The sequence below is a fragment of the Meleagris gallopavo genome, chromosome 8 (assembly GCF_905368555.1).
Source record: "Meleagris gallopavo chromosome 8, MGAL_WU_HG_1.1, whole genome shotgun sequence".
NCBI classification, from domain to species: domain Eukaryota; kingdom Metazoa; phylum Chordata; class Aves; order Galliformes; family Phasianidae; genus Meleagris; species Meleagris gallopavo.
The window spans coordinates 3,997,397-4,020,749 of record NC_139411.1 but is presented as its reverse complement, the minus strand read 5'-3'; the positions used below and the strand labels follow the sequence as shown (position 1 = coordinate 4,020,749).

Here is a 23,353-nt window from a genome sequence, read left to right as displayed (position 1 = left end):
TAAGTGAAGGCTGCAAGATCTCAGTGTGAGTCATCCTTGGATGAAGTGGGCACATCTCCCAGTGTGCCGAGGTCTGTGCTGTACAAAGCAACTGTCTGCCTTGTGTTGCTCCTCATACTTCCATAGGGTCTCTTTCCCCTCTTAAATTCTGCCTTAAATATTTGAAGGTTGGCAGTTGATGGAGGCTGAGATGTTTGTTTTTCCCTGCTCAATTCATTCTCGTCAGCCTTCAGTGGTTTCTAGGATAACCAAGGAAACAAAGAGCCATACTTAGAGTGGGATGATGAGTTGCTCCAGAAGAGTAGCCTTGGTTTTTGCTGTTTTATGTTCTTGATCTGCTTCTGATGATGGCTGAACATAAAGTGGGCATTTGGAGTGAGCCGAAGGGTTTGCTCACAGTACTGAGTAGTAGGAGAATATATAGCTGTGTGGAGCCAGCCAGTGGTTCCCTCGTATGCTTTCAAGCAAGAAAACTTGAAATGTCTGTGGGGTAGAAAACAGTGTGTCTGTTGTTTCCCTTAAACCACAGTTGTCTGTTTGCATTTGAATCTCCTGAGCTTCTGTCTGCGTAGGGCTGAGTTTTACTGCATCAGGTGCCTCTAAGTATTTATTGGTGGTGCTGAGTTAAATGATCATAGCAAACTGTTCAAAGACCATTATTAAGGTTGTAAAGCCCAATGCAGAAACATGAGCAGATCTTACTGAAGGGTTTCCTTGCTTTTGGTGCAGTTGTGCATTTGCGCTCCTGGCCAGTGCAGCGTCCACATCTCAGAGCCCCAGTTTGCCCCACGGGACTGGGTTTCAGGTGGGGGTATGGGTTAGGGCACCAGGAGGGTGCCAGACAGCTTCCCACCTTGCTAAGCATGGGTCTGACACATCTGGGATTTGGTCCCCCAGCTTCTGCTCATGGAACTGATTTGGCTTTCCCAGGTTGTTCTTCCCTGTGTGCCCCAAAATGAGCTAGTGCATACGCAGGGGTTGTATGCACAGTCGCTGGCTACATCTCTCGGATGGGCTACTATTAGGAAGCAGAGGAACCCCTAGCTGCTGAGAACAGAGCCAAGAGACCTGTTCTGAGTCTGAGGAGAGTAACCGCATGTTTTCTTGTGAGACGGCTGGTTTGATAACGATTGGTTTAGGCAAAAGAAATCAATTGTACATTAAAATTGAGCATGCAGTTGAAAAGAAATTCAGAGGCACTCCAGCTACTTCTGGAGAGGATAGACAGAGGGAGCTGTAAATAGGATGCAGATGTGTCTCCTATGGTCATTTGCTAATGTCGGGGCCTTTGTCCTGCTCAGAAGAAATCATTTTGAATAAATTGCTCCTAACTGGTTACTAAATGTAAGTAAATCATTGACCCTTACTTGCTGAATCATGAATCAGGAGTGCAGCAGTCTTGATTCTGTATGCTTGTCCATGGATTTATGTATTCAGCACCATACAAGATAGAAAATGACTAATTTGCTCCTAAATGGGTTGACACGTAAATGGGTTTATACCAAAAGATACTTGCTGAGCAGCTCTGTGATCAAGAGCTAAGCTTCCAGAGAGGTAGAACAAACTACGCTGCAAGCTGTTCTTACTGATCTGAAAGCATTTCTGATTTTTTACTATCACTGGGTTACACGTTCCTGATGCTGGTCGTGAGTTCACAGCTCTTGTTTTCTGCGGGAGTTTTAATGAGCTTCTGAATGGCAGTGCAGTACATCTGCTGTAAGCATGTCAGGGAGGTAAGAGGGTGAAGTAAGAACAGTAAATCCTGCATGACTTCCTTTCACTGCCAGATTGTCCTAAAAAAGTGCAAACGGGAAAGATTTCTATTGCAATCTTTCCACTCTTGGGTACACAACAGTTTTAAAATATTAGTGCAAACTCAAGTTTATCGTTAAACCTTTGGAGCAGCTTGTATTGCATTGCTTTTTTCTCTTGTAGCTTTTGGCCACTCTACTCTTAAATTGAATTTGATGTAAATGCATTGCTATTAATGGGTATTAGTGATTGCACAGAATAAATACCATTGATGGTGAAGTCCTGTCGGCTGTGCAATAAGGGCAGGCTTCTCCTCTTCCCCCTCTGAGAGATAGAGGTGCATGAAAACTAAGCACAAAGCAATGCCTCTATTACATTATTGTTTTCCAAACTGCTGATAAATGCAACTGTCCAAATAAGGAGAAGGTAAGTAAGAACACTGAAATGCATGCAAGCTTATAAGGAATGCTTAAAGCGTTAGGGCTAGCACGTTTTTAACCTAGAAAGGAAGGCCTGGGATTTGTCATATGGAATAAACCAATGCTTTTTGAGTGAGAAAAGGTAACTGCAGTGTGAAGCAGTTGTAGTTGTTCGAAGTTACCTATCTGAACAGGAGTGCAGATTAGCATTAGAATTTATATTGGGTTATGTTGGATCCCAGCGCCCACATCCCTGGACCTATTGTGATTTGCTGCCCATCCCTGCTCTTTTCCAGTTTGACCCCTGTGATGCTCCAGGTGCGTCAAACACTTAAAATGCAAAATGGAGCACAGAGCCAATTAAATAAAGTGGCCTCAGATCTCCCCAGGGAGCAAAAGGATCCAACAGCTCATGGTGAAATTGCTTCTATCCCTTCTGCCTCCCAAATTTTGCTTCTGCAAAAGTGAGAAGACAGGAAGATGCATTTCTTTGTGACGAGAAAGTAAACAAATGAGGAAGATGGAAAGGAGTATTCATTTCTCCCCTCTGAGCTGCAGGGATCCACATCCCCTGTGTGCTTACTGTGTGTGTGTGTGGTTTGTATCTTACTTTCTGTTAATCAGGAGTACACCACTCTGGGCATGGCTCCGCTCTACTTTGGCTGTGCATGTGGACCAGGAGCTGATGGATTAGTTGGTGGCAGTGCTAATTCAGCAGTCCACGTTTTGCTTTCACAGCTGCAGGGTTGCACAGGTGAGCCACCAGAATGCATCCTGCCTCGGTTTGGCTGACGGTGTATGACAGCAGGAATAGATGAATGTGCTCTCTGGATGTAGCAGTTCCTGCAGGCTTGCCAATGAACTATTGCCTTCTCTTTCCCTTTCCTTTCTTCCTACATTGGCAAATAAAACCAGTTCGTAAAACACAGCAAGCACATCTCTGCCGCCCAACAAAGCAGCGGATGCTAAAAAGCTGCTCTTAAAGTGTGTCCATCTAAGCTATTAGATGGCTATTAACATGCCAGAGTGCTTGGACTGATGTTTCTTGGGGACGTACTTGAGGTTTGTACACCTTATTCTGAGATGCGCGCTCGGAGGACCATCTGCACACATTTCTGTATTCTGCTTTTATTCGTCTGTATGATCCTGTCTTCTCAAGGTATCTGAAGTAATATTTGCTCCGGTGTTAGCCTGCTTCAGGATCACCCAGTGACTGAAGCCAGGAAGTGTTCTGCTGTACGTGGTCATTTGAGATTTAGATAATGCTGGAAATGGTGAGCCCTACTCTTGTAACTCTGCTTCTGTTTGGGAAATCCTTACTTCTCTGTATTTGCTGAGATTTGTGAAAACAACTCAAAAGACTGCTCCTGCCTGGTTCTGGGGTACCTCCCTCAGTTGATTCTACACAGATAGGAAAATGCCAGCGAGAGGCAAGCACAGTGCTGGCAGAGGATGGCTAGGTGGCCAACAGTGACCACTATGCAACATAATTAATGTCTGCTCCTCCACTGGGGGAGAAGAAGGCATCTGCACTTTGCAAGAGCCTTCTCCAGGCAACCCTTTCAGTAATCCTAATCCCAGTGGCGGATTCCAAGCCAAGAATTAACAACACAACCAGCTCCTGAAGCAGGAGGCATGCAGCCAGCACCATCCAGGATGGGCCTTCAGCTCGCTCCCAGCACAGCTGGGTCACACACAGCCTGGGAGCCTCAAAGGTGAGATGAAATAGCTTTAAAGGTGTCAGTTCCTCTGAAATCTTTGAACTGCTCGTGCCGCAGATTTCCTGACCCTATTGATGTTGGCAGAGGGGAAGGCAGGAGGGAACTCTTGAGGAGTAACTGAGAATGGTTCTGCTTTTGTCAGCCAGCTCTCTCCTTATTAGTGGCTCAGTGTGACATCACTTACTCGCTTTCAGACCTCATGGCTGAGCTGGCAATACAATGAGCCACCTCCTTGCACTTCGGTTGGCAGTCATTCAGTCTTTATTTGCAGCTGATGAGTGCGATTTAGGGGCTGTTTAGGCTTGTATGCTGCACTGGTGCTGAGCCATCATTATGGTTTTCTCATGGTAGACCTCAGAAATCTCTCTCTCACACTGCGGTAGCCACAGCCACTGATCTGCTCATTTTGAGTAATTTGGTACAGGTAGAAGTACACTTATTTTACATTTGCTGCCTAAAATTGACATCTTATCTGAATGCCATTATTCTTTCCTGGTCAGCTGCTACGACTTGAAAGCATCCTAGGCTTTTGACATTGGAGGTTTTTTTCCCCATCCTGTGCTAAACTAGAGGACTCTTCATCCATGGAAGGAAATCTCAACGTGCTCTGCTGGGGCACGGTCTCATTGGTCATCACAAATGGTGATGGCATTCACTTTTGCTCTGTTTTTCATGCGTGGAGGATGCTAAACCGAGCAATGCTTTCAAGCAATACATGCCATGCTTCTGGAGCATAGAAGCTCCCCTGGCTTTGGGAGGCAGAGGATACAAATCCTTTGCTGAATTGTCTTCTCTTTCAAAAGGGGAAATTAAGTTGGAGGAGGATCCTTTCAATCATAGGATCACTGAAAGGAGAGATCTTACCCATCCAGAGCAAAATAAATGTAGTTGTGATTTTAAGAAGCACAGCTGAGGATCCTCATACAGGTGAATCTGGAGTATGCTTCTCTGTGAGCTGGTTTATACCATATTGATGACAAATACAACACACTGCAGAAACTCACAATCATCCTCTGCATTTCTGACTCTGTTCAAGGCAGTTTTCCAAACACTGGTGTTCGATATAACACGATATACTTGTTATTAAAAACTTGGAGAAGCATCAGAGCAATTATGTGTTGCAGGAGGAAGGCAACCACTCGGAGAAAAGGCTTTATTCAGACTGCTCAGAAAGGGGGAAATTGATAGATCCTCTTGGGAAATAAGTGGGAGTTAGTCCTTGAACATACACTGATGTTCCTGTGAATAAGAGTAAATGACATCCTGCAGAGCACGGTCTGCATGGTGGGATCCTCTCTGGATTTTTTCTCCTCCTTCTCTCATCTCCCTGTGCAGAGCCAAAATACAAAGAAAATGAGATTTGTGGGTGGCTCTGTTTCTTCTTTTCTGAATCCCTTGTCCATAACCTTCCATAACCATAACCATCAATTTAGTGCATCTTGTTTCTTAATGCTTCTGCACTTTCAGTCTTCAGCCTCTGACTTCAACCTGATGTGAATTTCTCTGATTTACACTGTTGTATGTCTTCACTTGAGCTCCCAGCACTTATGTATGCTTTGGTTTTCGGTGAAATAGGGGATGATAGTGTGATGGTGGGGCACAGAATGCATGTACTTGGGAGCCAGGAAGCTTTTGGGCAGGAAGAAGTAAATATGAACAGAAAAAAAGCTGATAAGTCCCAGCAGTGAAAGAGATGTGGATTGCCCAAGTTCAGCAGGAAGGTTTGAGTTGTGGCATGGTTCAATATCCATCAGCATCTGCGGGGTGCTCCCATGGGACGTGGGCACGAAGGCAAGTGTTTGCCACGTGGAAGTGATTCCAAACATGCCAACCCTGCCAAACCAAAACTGCTCTGATTCTGTTGGCCTATGCATTAGCCCATGATCCATTCGGTTTTAATGTTTGTCCCTTATGCTTATCAAGTATGGACCTTGCCATTTGGATGGGAATGCCTGAACTGGCTTCTAAGGAAAACTTGTTTCATCGCCCCATGTAAGGTAAAGCTGCTGACCGTGAGCTGAAAAATTGTCTGTGGGCAGCTCATCAGACCTGTCCGCTGTGTTTTCTGAGATTGCATGCCCAGGAACAGCAGCATTAGATTTTTTTTCCCTTCCCACTGCCAAGAGGCTGGTGACAGAAGGCAGAAGCAAAATGGGATTTGCCAGTCTATATTACCTGGCGAGTTAATGTCGGTGCAGTGGTTCTGGCCTCTCTCTGATGTCTACAGGCAGTAATAAATCACATTTGATCGAGCTGAGACAACATGCTGATTTGCAAACATGAAGTAACATCTAATAAAAGCCTGCATTTCAGATTCTTAAAGAACAGCCTTTGGATTAACCTGGAGTAGTGCAGGTCGCAGCTGTGAACCCAAGCTCGCCACTTGAAGTTCAGTGTATACTTTATGTATGCAAAACTAATTAAAACTCAATTTGCTTCTCTCTCCAGAAGAGACTTTTCAAATACATTTGACTCAGAAATCATGTCTGTCTATACCGCAAGGTGTTTCTCATCTGGTAATTTTCCCATTTGTCACCTTTGATTTTAAACAAGAGCTCGTAGCACAAAGCAATCTTTTTGCCTCACAGCGATCGCCCAGCAAGCCTCACGAGAATCAGCATTCCCACCTCAGCATTTCAAGCATTGTACAGAACATCTCTGAGCATTTTCAAGCCCTTTTGGCTGTCTGCCCATGGAGGAGAAGAGCCATGGTCATAGTGTTTGCCCTTTAGCCCCATCTACATCTTTTTGGATATCCGTTTCCAGAAACGCTTCTTGCCCTTACCCTAAGCTTTCTCTTCCAAAGTGCAGCATAGTTTTCTATATGCATACTTCTTCCTCTTCCTTGGCGTGGTTCAGCAAAGCTGCATTTTGCACTTCTGTGCTCAGTTGGTGCACGTTTTTCATACTGGTGTGGCTTTGGAGTGTTGGATCTTTCTAGAGCAAAATGAGGATGAAGAACAGGGCTGGTAAAAATCAAACGGAACAGATGATTTCCAGTTGCTTACAGTGCATTTAAGAAAAGTCTAAGTCTTAGCTAATTTCAGTCTTAATTTGGAAAAAATGAGGCTGCATATGTCTATGGAGGCCCCACTTAACAAAGCGATCTGGTGCCTATGCTCCAGTTTCAGTGTATGGAAAGTGCCTTTTTGGCCCTGCATCCTGCTCTTGCCTGAGCCTACAAACTGTTTGTGCATTTTTGCAGCGTTCAGGAGTTCCCTTAGCAGAGTGCTTTTCTTTGCTTCCCTGAGAAGCAAGTAAGGCAAATACACAGCTCTGCACGAGGAAAGGAGGAAGGAGGAGGCTGAGTTACATACTCAGTTTCTCTCACTTCCTACTTTTTATTCTTAAAACCCAGTGGCCTACTAGAGCTCACAGACCACAGATTTCTTCCGAATTTCTGACTCCTTATTGTGCTCCACAACAGCCCCTTGTTTCTATTCCAGCATCAGGAACCAGGAGAAGGCAATTGCTTGCATCAGCCGAAGAGCAGGTAGCTCTGGGAGTTATGTTATAGTATGCAGGGAGATGGGATCTGGGGCAGCGCTGAGCAGTACAAGAGCAACAAATGGAGGTTGTTAGGTACACTATCTGCACTAGTTTATTTTGAAATCTGGATCATCCTCATATGAGAGAATCCCTGAGGAGTCAGCAGTTTGGTTGCTCTTGACACTTTTTTGTACTCTTTGTTCATGTCTTGATTGTTTTGAATGGTTTTTGTCACGCTTGACATTTTTTCATAGGATTTATGTTGAGCTACTGATGCTATTTTCTCTGTTCTCCCACACAGAAAATGTTGCAAACTGTCCTTCCTTCACATACAATGCTTTTAAGGTCTGGTTGACGTGCTTCAGTTTGTTCTGGAGGTGCTTGAGAATCCAGCGGTGCTTCTCGTGGTGTTTTGGTTTCATGGAAAATTACCTGTTTTGGAAAAAATGGTTGGGTATGGGAGAAGTTGCTGAGCTGTTAGCACAGGATGAAGCCTGAGCTTCCACCCAGTTCCCAAACCAGTAGCCTGCATGGTTTAATCTTGCCCCAGGTGTTTAGATACCATAAGAACAAGGAAAATAAGACAGCAAGGACGAGTGAGGAGTGCTGCTTTGGGAGCTTGAAAGCTGCTCTTGTACGTAGGTAACCTTGGCTTCTGAGCACTGTGTGTGATGAGGCCACATTTCCAAAGAGAGCAGCTGTGGATATATCTCTGCCAGGCCAGAGCACTTCCAGTCTGGGGACAGTGCTTGCTTCTCTAGCTCTGAGGGCAGAGCTGAGCAAGGGACATAGCCTGCCCATCTGGTGTCCTGCTCCTGTGAAGCCTGGTGCCTTTGGTTTAGTCCCATGATGTCTCTTTTGGGACCGTGGCCAGGATCAGAGGCTGGAAAACCTTCTCATCCAAGATTTTTCTTGAGCAATTTGTATTTTGCAAAGTCTGATTTCCATTTAGAGCTGTATGTGTTTGGCATTGTGTGTTCCAAGCCATATTCACTAAGTACTTACATGTGGATAGACAACATATTTATAAGCGTAGAATCACAGAACAGCTCAGGTTGAAGGGGACCTTAAATTTCATCTGGCTCCAATCCCACTGCCATGGGATGTGCAGGGTTGAGAGCCACCAGACCAGGCTGCACAGGACTTCATCCAGCCTGGCCTTGGGCACCTCCAGGAACAGGGCACCCACAGCTCTCTGTGCAATTGGTGCCAGCACCTGATCACTCTCTGAGCAAAAGATTTCCCTCTAACCTAAATCTCCCCTCTTTTAGTTTAAAGCCATTCCCCCTTGTCCTATCGCTATCAGGCCACCTAAAAAGTTGGTCCCACAATAATAAAGGGTAAGAAATAAGAAATGTTTATAACTTTTTGCCTTTTCTTATTTTTTGTAATTTCCAACTTCTGTGTGAAGTGCCTCTTAGTGTTTTTGGTGTATCTGTTCTCTCATTGTTGTGTTTTGAGCACGTGTTTATCGTGGGCAGAAAGGGAGGGAGGGGGGCATGCTTTTGCCATTCAAAGGATCTCAGCCATTGGTTTTGCTCTGTTGTGTTTAATAAGAGATTGCAATGATTGCATGTCCCACTATCACTTATCACAGCACATACTAAATGGAGTTTTCATTTTAATTAAAAGAAGAAATTAAAATTGACCGGTTAGTTCCAGCATTTTATAGGTTTATACCTGGGACTTTTTTTTTTTTTTTTTTTTTTTGGATGACATTTTGAAATACTTCCAAAATATTTTGAAAAGCCAGGAAATGAAAGCCAGAGCTCTGGAGAGTGTTGTAGCTAGGAAATAAACTCAGACTAATCCCGCAGCTGCCTGAGGCAGGTGAACAAAACATTCAGGGCATTCAGCAGCAAACTTTGCAGTGTGCTTTTGTGTCAAAATCCTGAAGCATCCTTGTATCCAAAAGGATCTCTGGGTATGCTGATGCAAAGCGCTGGGGTCTCAGGGTGAGCTGGTTGGTGTGCCCTCATGCTGCACAGCTTTCCCACAGCCAGGGCAATAACTGACTGACCGTGTTTGCTTTCACAGTTCAGCCTTGTTCCAGCAAAGCCCTGCTCACGGTACACGCGAGTGTGTGGGTGCACCACGGGTTGTGCTCACAGCAGGCCTGGAGTGCCAAAATGAGGTGACTTGTGCTCGTGGGCATCGTGGTGGCAATGCCAAGTCAGGAGCCAAGCCGTGAGTTTGGCAAGGCAGCAGCACCTGCACAGAGCCGCCTGCTTTGGGGAATGCAGTCTGTGTTTGAGGTTGTTGGTTTGTTTGTTGCTGAGGTTGGGTTTGTTTGTTCTTGAGATTGAAACATATTTTTTATCGAGATAAGGCTGAGTCGAATTAGAAAAGCAAACAAGCCCAGTGTTCCCTGAAAAGTGTTCAGTATTTCACCTAGCGATAAGCATGCAGCTCATCTGTTCTCTTTGGTTGACTTTATTTCACATTCGGCTTCCAAAAGCAGCAGGTCAGCTCCATGTAGGAGTACAGAGCCCATGGCTTGCAAACCAGGGCTCGGGGCTGCACAGGATGTTGTACGTTTGATTTGACTTCACCTTCATGTTTTCATTTTCTGTCTCCTCGTTCCTCGTAATTTCTCCCTCTTTAGGAGAGGCTTCTCTAGCAGCTTTTTTCTGCATTTCGGTAGATTTTAAAACAGTCTCACAGTTTCATTGCAAACAAATTCATTATGCAGTGCTTGCCTATGCAAGCTGTGAAACTGCACATGCACACCTTTAGTCTAAAACTGTCAGAAATAATTCAGGGACAAAAGATACTGAGGACAGAAGGGATTCTTGAGGAGACCTATCCACACCCTGAAAGAATGAATCCCAACAGTGAGGATCTTGGGATTTAAGCTTGGTAAGAGAAGGATGCACGTCTCACCAATATACATTTGTAATTATTCTGAGTGGTATTTGAGGATGTGCATCTTTACGTGGGCTGGGTCCTCCAGGTTCTGCCATGAACCTGTCGTGTCACCCCTATAATTCAAATTACTAGCATCTCTTGTGCAGCTGTGCTTTGCTGGGGCTGCTTTGACTTTTTGGTGCTTGGCTTTGCTGTCGTGCCTTCCTCTCATCTTGGGTTTGCAGCTTTCCCTAGCTCCTCTCAGCTTCTCTCATCCTTCCTCTGGAGTAGGTCTGGATTTAAAACCAAGGGATATTGCTGCTATATGCTTCTCTGGTCTTCTGAGATGTCACATATTAATTCTTTGCCCCCAGCCCTTTTCTTAACAGCAAACACTGAAAATCAATTGCGTATCGTTTAGGATACAGCACTTGCAGATCTCAGAGGTTGAACTTTGCAACAGCATCTGCTGTTGCAGATGCCAGCTTAAAATGAAATAGTTCTGGAAAAAGTCATCCAAAGTTGTTTAATCTTTTCCAAGGAGGCATCTAAAAAATAACTCCATTTTTTCTCCATATTCAAAACATTGTCACAACAACTTGCATTGTTGCCATGTTTGGGAACATGACTTCAAATTTAGTAAAATGTGCTTTTTGTTGTCTTCTCTCTCTACCTATTGTAGTTCTCCTGCAAAACTTACCCAAATTTGACTAAAAGAAGAAGCATACCAGTGCTTGCAGCGGCCGGGGTGCTGCTCGGGGTCTGGATGGTGACAGGTGGTGGCTTTAGCCCCTTCTCTTACATTTGATGGGGCTCTAGCCCCTTGTCTTCCATTTGGTCGTGATTTTAACCTCTTGTCTTTCATTCCTCCTCTTTCCCCCACCTGTGAATGTATCATTTTCTTCGCAGGTATTGCTGAAGTAAATTAAATTCTAAATTGATTCTTGCCTGTTGGGCACTTCAAAGTGGGAAACGTTGCTATATAACACAATAACTCCTGCCTCATCGCTGGCTTGGCATTTGAAATACGTTCATTGGTGTTCAGGAAAATCTGCAGATCCACAGTGATAGTTTCTAAAGAAAACCAACTAGCAATAATTACTGCTCTGCCTTCAGAGCAGAGCTTGAAGAACATCCAATAAATAAGGGTATGGTCCAGTGTGGATGCAACAAAGCAGTGAGGAGCCACTCACGAATTCTGCACAGCGTCAAGTGGGAATTCCCTCTACATCCTGCTTTTTTTTTTCTTTTTTAATCATTTAGTGCCCAAATCTGTATCCTGCTGCCCATGTGCCTGTTGCTGAGCTCATGCTGAGACTAGCTGTGTTATTTTCCCGATTTCTGCAATATGCTGTGTTTGTTTGTAATCCTTGTTTGGAACTGCAGGAAAAAATCAGAGCCCTACCAGGAGTTTTGCCTGTTTGTTTAGGGTTTTTTACAGCCCAGGATCTAAACTGACACCAATCACTTGAAAAATGATAAAACTATTGAGTCCCATCCATGTCTCAAAAGCATTGGTAAGACACGCAACTGAAAGTAAAGGAAAGCATTGGTCTTTTCGAATGACTCCTTTATTGCCCAGGAGGAGAAAGAAAGAAGCAGCAATATAGATGGAGAGAGCAGCACAAGAAGTTTGCCCATTATATGAATTACATTCAGGCTGACAAATTCTTCAAGTCATGTTAATCTCTTTTTCTCTGCACCCGGAAGGAGAAAATGACCATTTAATTATTAGGATTAAAAATAACCTTACTAACTGAGAGAGTCACATCAGTGCAGTTTGCCTTGTAGTTCGATTTGTTGCAGCATGGATGCAATTGAGACAGAGGTGCTATTTAGTGTTTTATTGGATGGACTCAACGTGATGAAGAACCACATGTCTTCATCAAAACAGAGCAGCCTGGGAGCTCTGCTTATCGTTGCACAGGGGAGTGTGTGGGATTTTGGGATGCTTGAGCGATTGGTTTTGCCCACGGGTGGAAAAAGAAGGCTGAAAAAGAAGCTGGGAGCCTCCTGTGCAGCTGGGACGTCGGAGCATCTGCTGGAAGCACAGTGTTTTGAACTATTCCTAATTTGTCTGACTTCTTGGCAGCTTTCTGCTGGGAGCAGGTGGGTGGCTCTGGAGCTGTCCTCATGCTGGTCCCATGTCACGCTTGTGAGAAACCCAAATTGGGGGCACTGTTTGAGGTGCGTGTTTTGACCTCATGGGAATATGGAGGAATAGGAATTTGGGGGAAGCCCAGGGTTTAGTCACCAAAAATGCAGCTGCCAGCCTTTACTCTGGGCAAGTAGTGAAGACGTGAAACTTTTATTTTACTTTATGTTCTGTCTACATTAGAAATACCTGTGTGTCCTCCATCGATATTGGATACTTTCTTACAGCTGATAGAAAAACATATGGTTTGAATGCAGGCTGCAAAGGCAGCTATGCTGTAAATGAAATATCAATACTGAATTCAGTAGCACTCAATGCTTTGGCAGAAGCATGGCATTTTTGGATGGTTTCTTCTTGCCATGAGTATCACCTGTATTATATTCAGTATTTGCCTTCCGGAGATGTCAAAGGAAGGTGCACATTTCTGTTAATTTCCATGAAATTATCTGTATTGCTTTGCATTTCTTTTGGCTTCTGCATCTGGTTAATGTATCAAAGCAAGCAATTTATCCCCTGCATGGAAGCTGCCCTGCATAGCCTGCCAGCTAGGAACAGCAAAGGGATGAAATCCCTTCTCTTTAGGGCTGTCAGACCCTGTGTTTTCAAGGGAGGTGACTTTGGCTCATGCTCTGTTGGGTTTACTGTCAGGTGCTTCATGTTCCAGATTGCTTTATTGCACAGCAGGAGAATGGGACACTTGCTCTGGTGCAATCAATTGTAATTAGGCAGCACATTTGTCCTGTAGCATACCGAAGGAGAGGCAGCCATGTTCACTTGCAGGCGTGTCAAAGGTCCAACGCTTTCGCCTTTCAATTGCTTAAAAAATTCCTTCTTATGAGGAATAAAACTAGCCTGAAGGCACATGTTAAATGAGCATGTAAATCCTTGTTTCTTAAATCAGCAAAGTTTTGGTGTTTATTGTTGAATGCCTCCGAAATTGAGCAGCTCTCATGTAGAAGATCCTTATGGAATTCATCAAAAGAAAGTCTTATTGGTTTTTGTTTTTTTTTTGCGGAAAACCAAACCCTAACCACCTCTGGGGAATAGGAAACATGAACTGTGATCTTTCTCTTTTTGAGTTAGTCATGAGACTGAAACAACATGGAATTTGAGCATCTCTGGTTTTCTGCTCAGCTCTGTAGCTGTGCCTTGAAACTCAAAGATAGGATAACCATTTGCAAGCCAAATAACTTCAGCTTTTTTGATCCTTTCTTCTGTAAGTAAAACTAGTTTGCTTTAGCTTTAATTTTGTAGGACATTGTCATACGTATTCTTGATTGTATCCAAATATTTTGGTGAGAAGTCTCCATACTTATAAAGTTAGTTTTTCAATTTCATCACCATTATGCTTTTCGTGTACCAAGAGAAATGGTTGATGCTGTGAAGGACCATAAAGACTGCATTCAAACATTGTGGGCAGTATTTTTGCCTTCATCTCGATTCTCAAAGTCTGATATGATCCCACATCATGTGTGGGCATGATGTGGGAAGCAGGCTGTGTGCCGATGGAGGCTGGGATGACGCTTCTGTGTCTTACTGCCAGCAGCTCTTTCTGGTCCCAGGGCAATCCTTCCCAGCCTTCATCACTGCTCTGCAGGATTTTTGTCTCCTCTTCCTCTCTGCCCTAAGGGATTGTCCATTTGTGAGGAAGTGTTGACTTATGCACCAGAGTGAGCAAACAATGTGTTTTTTATAAATCAGACTTTTTAGGAAAATAAATGTTGCATGGGGGAATATATGCTTTTGACCCGAAGTGGATGATCCACATGGCTTGCTTTGGGAGCAACGTTTCCAGCAATGGGGCAGATCTCAGAATGCTTTTGAGTAGTGGTATTATTTGTGTCCTACTGCTCAGATTTCTTTTCCTTTTGTCTGAAAATGGCTTTGTGAGCTGGAAGTGAGGTACCACCTTCTCTTTGCTGATGTTTGTGTGTTTTTGAAGCGTTCTAGGCCATGTTTGGTGTCCAACATATAAATACAGGTGGTTCTGGATCAAACAAACCACAAGCTGGTCCTGAGCTGCTTTCTTTCCATTCACCTTTTGCTTTTAAATCCCCCTCGCATGTCTCCTCTTCGCAGGGTTGGCAAGCAGACAGAACAGAGTTGCTGTCCTAGGGTGAAATGCTCACAAACAAAAGGTTCTGTAGGATGTGAATTAAATAACAACCATGGGTCAAACTAATTTTCCTTTTGGTAATAGCTGTGTTATTCACGGATGAGCGTGCTCGGGGATTAGTTGCTTGGTGAAAATGAGCAAAATTGCTCCATGGTTTTCATCTGTGGTGTTACAGACCTAAACCTTTTTCCTTTTTAATTAAAGAAGAAACGAAGAAAATTTCACCTGAAGTATAATACATGAAGCAAAGTTGACAATGAGCTTAGTATGCTACTATTTCCTGACAGATGCTCCTCTAAGAAAACTGAAGCACTGAAAGTATGCAAGGCTTTTAATGCAAAGCTTTTCTAAGGTTACACGCTCTCTTCATAATGTTTGCTTTGTCTGAAGGAAATTTTCCCCTTTTAAATAGCCTTTTTTTTTTTTTTTTTCCGTTTCCCTCCATGCAGATGGAAAGGTTGAAGTGACGAAAGAAGGAGTGAAGCTGTGCACCATGGGACCAGGCAAGGTGTTTGGGGAGTTGGCCATCCTCTACAACTGCACTCGAACAGCAACTGTCAAAAGTAAGATCATTTCTGAACTTCGCTGTTGAATGGCTTAGGATTTCCTTGGGAAGCAGGTTTCTCCTTGTCTTCCCTTTGGAGTTGCAGCCTCTGTTAGATGCTGAGCTTGCCTAATTAATTAAACTCTCTGTTGTACGGATTTTATTGTTGAATTTAGGAATTGTGAGCAGGAGGAAGATAGAAACGAAATGCTTCACTGGGTTCTTTCACTAAGGTTTGTTCTCACAGGGCACCTCCTATATTAATGCAATGGTTAATGCTACCATATGTCTATAGTTTTCTGCATGACAGTGATGCCTACAGTAAGGATCAGGACAAGGTATAGGATAGGAGCTTTCATACCACTTGATCATGGATCTTGTGTAATTACCCAAGAAACGTGGCTGTCTTTTTAGACCTGTTCCTGCATTCCTATCCTCCACCTTTTACGCTCTTATTTCAAGCCCTGTGGATGGACACCAACTGGCCAGATGGGGGAAGGGTTTCCCAGCACCTTGCTCCATAAATATTCAAGGGAAACTTTGGAAGAAAGGCCAGGTTTTTTTTGCAGAATGAGACATCGTGTTCCACCTAAACTGACTAAGCCAGCAGAACTGGAAGAAAACTGGATGGCACTGATCCTCTGCACTAAGTCTTTGGCTCTTCTCCTGTAATCTGTAATGTTTTGTTTGCACAACATCTTGGGTTGCACAATAGATGGAGGGAAATTATATTATTATGTATACTGTACACATGTTTTCATTTAAATACAGATTATACTTATTTGAGAGTTCTTGATCTTGAGGATAAGATGAAGTCTTTAGCGGAGAGGTTTTATAAGGGATGAAGTATAGTTCTGTGACTTAAAGGTGCTGTAGGAGAAGAGTTAGGGCACAGATGGGATAGATCATGAAAGTAATACAGAGACAAAAAAAAGTAGTATGAAAATAGTGAGGTATGTGAGTCCCTGTTTAGAAGAGAGTCTTTCAAAAATATCTAATTTTTGCCTAAAAAGAGAGAGAAGAAAGAGGAGCAATGGACAGAAGCCTCAAAATGAGCACGGATAACTAGATGTTTTGGGAAGAACATGCTGTTCTCCATAATCCTAAAGAGGCAGACTGACGCACTCTTGCCTGCTTAAACCTTGCCTTTTTGCAAGTACTGTTTATTGCAAATAAATCTTTGGCTAACCCATGGTGACATCGTTGGCAGCGCAGTTTGTGCTTCGGAGCAATCCATAATCCCAAATGATGGAACAAATGCTCATAGCACTCAGGTCAGACTAAGCCTCAGGGCATAGCCCTGGCCTCAGAGCCCTCGGGATTGCTTTGTGCAGCGTGTTGGAATGCTCCCTGTGCCGTGCTGCCCCAAATGCATGTGGGAAGCACTGCACCATGGGTGTGGGTGGGAAGCAGCTGCTGATCCATCCTGGCTTCCTGCCTCGTGGGTCCATTCTCCTTGCAGCCGTGTCACCTGTGTTTGCATCCAGTGTAAGGTCCAGAGGATTGGTGATGGAGATCATACAGTGACAGGAGGCTGGGGAGGGCACAGTGCTCTGTCAGCACAAGTACTGCATCACCTTGCGCAGTCGCACTGGGTTTTCTGCTGTGTCCATTTGCAACTAGTCTTGCAACTGATGTATTACATGGAGATTTTACTACCAGTTCATTTTACTACCAGTCCATAGAGTCATAGAATGGTTTGGGTTGGAAGAGACCTTAGAGATCATCTAGTTCCAGCGTCCTGCCATGGGCAGGGTTGCCAACCACTGTTGGTTCTACCAGAGTCAGTAATCTAACATCCTCAGAGATCTTCCTTCAGGAAGGAGGTGGTTGTGTCTGTTGTTCTACTCAGTTCCTCTCCCATTGGCACTGTAAAATTAGGAGAATTCTGCACCTGTTTGGGTTTGCAGTCTCCTTTTTAATGTAACTTTTAGGTGGTTTCTCTCTACTACAAAGTAAGTTGCAGTTGTGGTTGTAATTGACTTTATGTCCTTTAAGGTATAGTGGTGAGCAAGGTCACAGCTCGTTTTTTGGGAACTGTTTCAGCTGGACCTATTTGAGCAGAGCCAGGTCTCTGAGGCATATGGATCAATTTAGGGCATTATTGACTTAAATTGCTGTCAATGCTGCTAATAACCAGCTTCAGGCATCTGTTTGTTCTTTTGGCTAAACGGTAAATAAATGTCATAAATCTTTAGAAGGGCAAACACTGGCAAATATTGCATTAGGTCTGATGATAACTTTGATCATTCCGAGGTTTATTTCGGGAGAAATGAACAATTGATGATTGTAATGAGAGCAGACACCCAGTCAGCAGCGATGCTGGGAGGGGGAGGTGGGGAGGTACGTCAGGGGCCATCGTTCTGCAGAAACGCTTTCTGTCAGGCCTTCCCAATTTTCAGGAGATGGATTTCTATTACCTCCAGTGTCAGAAGTGCTCTCTCATGTGCCTGCCACTACTTCATTACAGGAATGCTACATATTTCTTCTAAAAAATGAAGTTGCACAAAGACCGAGCGAAGGATGCGTGGTGGTGGTGGGAGCCCAGCGGTGCCTTCAGGCTGTAACTCTGTGCCTTGAGAGTGCACTCTGTCTCCTGTTCTAGCTCACGTGTGTGTGTGCTAGTGGATAACCAAGTTTTCACTGCCATTACTCAGCAGCCTATCACAGCTCCTCAGCTGCCATGCACTCCATGGAGCTTGTAGTTTCAAGGGATCAGTCGCTACGGAAGGTCCTTTGCCTTTTGACAGTGCTTGAGAAGACTTTAAGGTTTAATTATTTTGAACTGGCTCCTTCTGGTTCCTTATAACCTCTTTCGTGAGGCAGCACAGGTCTTTTGAAAGCTTGACTAGGAAAATTATTGTGGTATTTTTGTAGTGCTATTGCAGTCTTAGATGAAAGCAAGAAGGGATCTGAGGGGACCCACGCTGCTGAGTACCAAGGGCTTCCTCTCATCCGAAGCTTCTGCTTTACACTTCCAGATACTATAGGGAGAATTTATTTTTCTGCTGGAAAGTGCTCGGTCTGAAGCACTGTCAGAGCTTTCTGAAATGTTCACAAATCACTTCTCTGTGTAAGGGAATCTAAATCCCATTCACCAGCATATTGCCTTACCTTGAGGCTACTTGTAATGTAGAGCAGAGTCAGGGTCTCTCCTCCCTGGCGCCAACTGATCATTTCATTCAATGCATTAGAATAAGGAAAAGGGAATCCTACACGTGATTATGGATAACTTAGGTGAAAATGACGTGTCGAGTACTCTGGCAGAGAAGTATTCTCTAAATATGCCTTTTTACTTACATATCTCAAATTGCTACTGGCACCTCTTCGAGAAAGCAGATTGTGTCTTAACATATAAGTTGTTAAGACACAATTGTGTCTTAAAATCTGTGTTTTCAGCAGTGGGATGGGGCATTTCACATGATGTGGGATGGGACGGGGGACAGATCTGTGCCTATGTACCCTGGCTCTCCCCCAGCCATCCTGCTCAGTAGCAAACTCCTAAGGTAGGAGGCTTTTTTCCCCCCTCCAAACTATGCACATAGTGGATTATTATTTCAGGATTTTGGGGCAGGAAGGTTTGATCCTCGTCACCTGGGGAGTTTGAGGAAGCACTATCCATTGGAAGATCTCTTCAACTCCAGCTTTCATCACTGAATAACAGTCCAGACAGCCGACAGACCAGTCTAAGAAATAGATTATTTCTTACATTTCAGTCTCTGCCTCTCATAGTAAAACAGAAGGAAAGTTTGTATCTTTTTCTGACTTAAACACTCTAACCCAACCCTTGTAAAGTTCCATTTGTTCTTCTTTTCTCCCTATTTCAGCCTTTTTAACCTAGAAGGTCTGAGGAAAGGCAAAGCCCTGTTTATCCAACTCCTAAGAATCACGAGGCTGAAATAAAAAATTACTTATTTAAATGGGAGGTTGCAAGCTCTGGCAGCATTTTATTTGATTCTCTGAAAAAATGCTTTGTCTTTCCCACTGTATTTGCTCCATTGATAAATGAGCACGGTGCTTATTTCAGTGCCTGCATGTGGGGCAGCTGCAGCCTGGGTGAAGGGACAGATGTGGGTGCTGGTGCTGCCTGCTCTGCTGTGCTACAGAGCACTGAGTGGCCCTGTGGGTTTCTCCTTGTTAGTTTGTTTTAGGTTTTAGTCTGTTTCCTCCTTTTCTGTAACTCCTTTTTCTTTACCTACTTTTAGGCTGTGGACAAGCTGTTAGAAAGCAGTTAGGATTCACTCTCAGAAATGGGAGTTGTAAAATCATTGCAGCTACATTTGAAATACGGGGCATAAAGAAAACCAGAATGCTAGTTTTATGGTATAGCTGGTGAGCTAAAGGTTTGCACAGTGAGCCAGACCAGGAGGATTCTTGAAGAGCACTATGACTTTCTACATGCAGTCCTTGGAGAAGTAGCTAAAGTAGACTAAAGTAAAATAATTACTTTACAAAAGCTTCTTTTCCATCGCCCTGTAATTCGTGTCTCCAAAAACGTTACTGATGCATGAAATCAGGCTAGAGCAGTTCTGATAAATGGGAGCGCTGAACTTCAGTGATGATAGCAAGCCTTTGCTTTGAGCAGAGTTTGATAAACAAGGGCATGCAATAATGGTATTTGCAGCTTATATTAATTTACGGGCTCAGCTACACACGGCCTTTCCTCAAACTGAAACACAAGAGACTGCAAAGGGTCTGGTTTGGATGCACCACCACATAAAAGTTTCTTACTCCAGACTATTTCCTGGCACTAATTGCAGAAGAATGAGCTGTTTGGTACTAAGACACAGAAAGGAACAATTTGTGATTCAGAACCAAAGCAAGCCTTTTCTTTTCTTTAAAACCACTTTAGAAGATGCTTGGTAACATGAAATTATGCCATGCTACCTTTCCTTATGTCTGTGGAAACAGACTTTTAAAAGCTACATTTAGTAGATAAATTTTAGAGATTTGAGTTTACCTTTCTGTACTGGAGAAGTTATTCCCTACACTGGAAATCCATCACTTTTGGCAAATTCCCAGTGAAGTGATCTTAAAACAAGATCTCCCAATCATGGGAATAAGCCTAAATACCTAATTATCCATAAATGTCACTGCAACTACTGTTGTTTTCAACCAAGCAGTAGCACCTTCACATGTAATGCTCTCATTTATAGCAGCAAGGGAATTATTATAAACAGAGAATTCAGTATTAGCGTAGAACAGTGCCAAACCATCCAGACTTCTCAGTTTTCTCTAAAACAACAACAACAACAACAAAAAAACTAAAAAAAAAGAAACAAATAATTATTATATTACCATCGTTCATTGGAAGTGCATTGGAAGGATGTTTTTACTCTTAAAGTATTGAAAGACTTGAGTTCAAGTCTTGAGTCACTGCATCTGCTCTGTTTTGGTATCTTCTAAATTACGAGCTCTTTCTCCCTTCCTTAGCCTTCTATATTTGCACCTGAAGGACTTAAGGTAAAGTCTTCAGCTTCAGTAGGATTTCTGATTTGAAATAGCAGCAAGAGAAAGATCTCCAGTTGCATACATCGTGTCCATGAGCTGTGAGCTTGAGATGAACTTGGAGCCTACTTTCACACCCCTGGAAAGCTGTTTTGCAGGAGGAAGGTCACTTTCCTTGCCCTCCTTGTGCTCCATGTCTTGGATCCTGTCCCAAGGTGCTTTGACCCTGTGCCAAAACCCTTCCCCTGCCCATGGCAGTGCAGGATTAGCATACAGCATATCACCAGCACAAGATTTATTCTCTCCATGGCTAAGGGTCATCGATAGATCTCTACAGGCCTTTAAAGAGCACATAAAACATTCCCAAAGTGCTTTTGTTGACAGGTCAGCACCGATTGTAGTTTCGTGTGGTTTTATGATGACTCCTGCTTAGTCAAAATGTAGACTTGGCAATGCAGAAATGTGTGCAAGCACTGAAACTGCAAGTATTCTTCTCTGAAATGCCCTCAAATTTAGTGCTAATTATTTTTTTCTGATTTTTGAGTTTCTTTTTAGCTGTGGCAGAGCACAGTCAGGCAGGCACTTCAGAGCAGTGTTGTAAGGGAGGAATGCATCTTCCTGTCATGCCTCTGGGCACCTGCAAGGAGTGGAAATCTGGGAGCTGAGAACGGGGAGAGGCAGGAGGTGGGCAGGAGCTTCTGTGGGAAAGCAGGAGGGTTTGTGGGGTTTGTTGTGGCTGGCGAGCCTGCCCTGAGTTTCTGGTGGGAAGGAGGTGGCTCTTCTGAAAGCGAGCAGCTCTCTCGTCTTCGCTACCCATGTGTTTCCTGAGTAAGAGATGTTGATGGAGCAGATGGGAATGCCATGTGCTGCACTGCGTAGCGGTTGCACTTATATTTAATGCATTAAAAAAAAAAAATAGAGATGAGAGGAAACATGTCTACATACTACGGTGTTGGCTTTGCTTGTGGGTTTTTGTTGCTGGTCACCGTCAGTGATTGCTAACTTACCTTCAGGAACTCTTGAGGCCTCCTGCACATAATCATGCTCATTTTGGCTGCTGACAGTAGAGCCCAACTTCTCAGCATCTCCCAGAACAATTGGCCAAGCTAGCAGCACACTTCTTGCTGAGTTCCCAAGCTGCTCCAGGGTACTCAGGCCACATAAAACGGAGTTCTTGAACGAGCATTAAGGACCAAGTATGAACAGCTGCAAATCTTTTCTCTCCCTCCTTTCAGGAGGAAGCAGTCCCTAAAGCAGAGACACAACCAGCACCAAGACTGGCTTTTCAAGCAGACCTCTCCATGATGGCCCTGCCAGCATTCTGCAGGCATGAAGGTCCTGGAAAAGTTTCTCAGCACACAGATGCAACATGGAGTGTGAGAGCTTCACCTCCCACGTGGGCTATCAGGGCTGATCACAAGCCAAAGGGAGCTGGAGATGTTTGCTGACAGCCTGTGTGAATACAGAACTTTGGGCGTTACTTAATGTCCAGCACTTTCTTTATTCTCGGTTCTTTTGCCTTTGCTCTTGTATTGCTGAGCTGTTCAGCATTTCCATTTCATGAATGTTGGAAGTGGGACATTTTAGCCCAAGTGTTGGGAAAATCCTTTAAGTTGAGAAGGAGCTGTTTGGGGCAACCAGAGTTGTGCATCAGCATGCCTTCATCTCCTGCGCTCCTGTATCCTGATGTATTACTGTGCTGATGTGTCAATTTGATAGTTATAGTTCCTGAAGAAAACCAGATCTCAATAGGATCTGAAAAATGCTGCTGTATTTTTCAGGTCTGCGTATTGTCTTGTCAGATTTGCTGTCCTTTATCATCTGCATATACCCACTGACAAAACACTTGAATTTTCTGTTATCCCTATCATCTAATCATAAATCCATTTACTAGTGGCAACTGGGCTAAGCTGAGGAAAAAAAGGTTCCCATATGCTATGATACCTTAGATGCATTTTTTAGTGACCAGTATCGACTTCAGTTTGTCATGCTGCAAAGATGGCTGTAATTTACTTGCTCTTATCCGCTCCAAAGGTTTTCTGGCAAAGATGGATTTAATATTATTTAAGTGCCAAGCGCTTAAAAGCGCTTGGATACCCAATAAATCATCAAAATGGCAGATAAATTTTTTAATTAAGAAAGCAACCAAGCGCATTCTCAGTATTGAAGGTCCTAAAACTCATTACACTGTGCGGATTGCATCTTCTCTCTAAATGTAATCAGAATGGGAGCATTTCATTTGCTATAGCCTCCCATAAGAAACACTGGGACAACAGCCCCTGATCTACATATTTCCTCCTCCTGAGTGATTTGCAAAGCCTTGCCCTTCCAAGTTCACAAGCTATGAGCATTTGAAAGTGCTTGGTGAAGGTTTGAGGCCAGGAGATGGAACTGTGATGCAAATAGTGTGTTATTTCCATTGTCAGGAAGAAAGAAGGTTGTCTACTCATCCCTGGGCTCACGGAGTGCATCCCCAGACACCCAGAGAAGGGCCCAGTGCTGAGAGCAGGTGATGTGTTGGGACCTGAAGGTGCTTTAAAGGGATATGGATGCTCCAGTGATTGATCTCTGAAAGTTTCCTCTCAGCCCTGCCTCTGAGCAGCTGGCACAGCAGTAATTTAGTGCCCTGTTTGCAGCACGTCATAACTGCTGGCTTGGAGGACAGCGGCGCGCCGCTACAAACCATTCGCTCTGCTTTTAAGGGCATCGTAAAGGGGATGTTATTGCTTTTCCCTCTTCTTGATGACGCAGGCACTGGTCGATTAGGACTGCAGTCACTGTCATTTGTGACGCTGCTGGCAGCACGCTCGGAGGCTGGTGCTCCTGTATTAAAAATTCTGCTGGAAGGAGGGAATGCAGTCC

General features: G+C 43.9%; 1 protein-coding gene across 3 annotated transcripts in view; it reads left to right on the top strand.

The window, feature by feature from the left end:
- Positions 1-23,353, top strand: part of PRKG1 (protein kinase cGMP-dependent 1) — a 393,227-nt gene that overhangs the window by 130,375 nt on the left and 239,499 nt on the right. For all 3 annotated transcript variants that reach the window (XM_085228931.1, XM_085228932.1, XM_085228934.1), the window contains exon 3: positions 14,949-15,062. In XM_085228931.1, the coding sequence (XP_085085057.1) occupies positions 14,949-15,062 (114 nt within the window). The remainder of the gene's footprint in view (positions 1-14,948; positions 15,063-23,353) is intronic.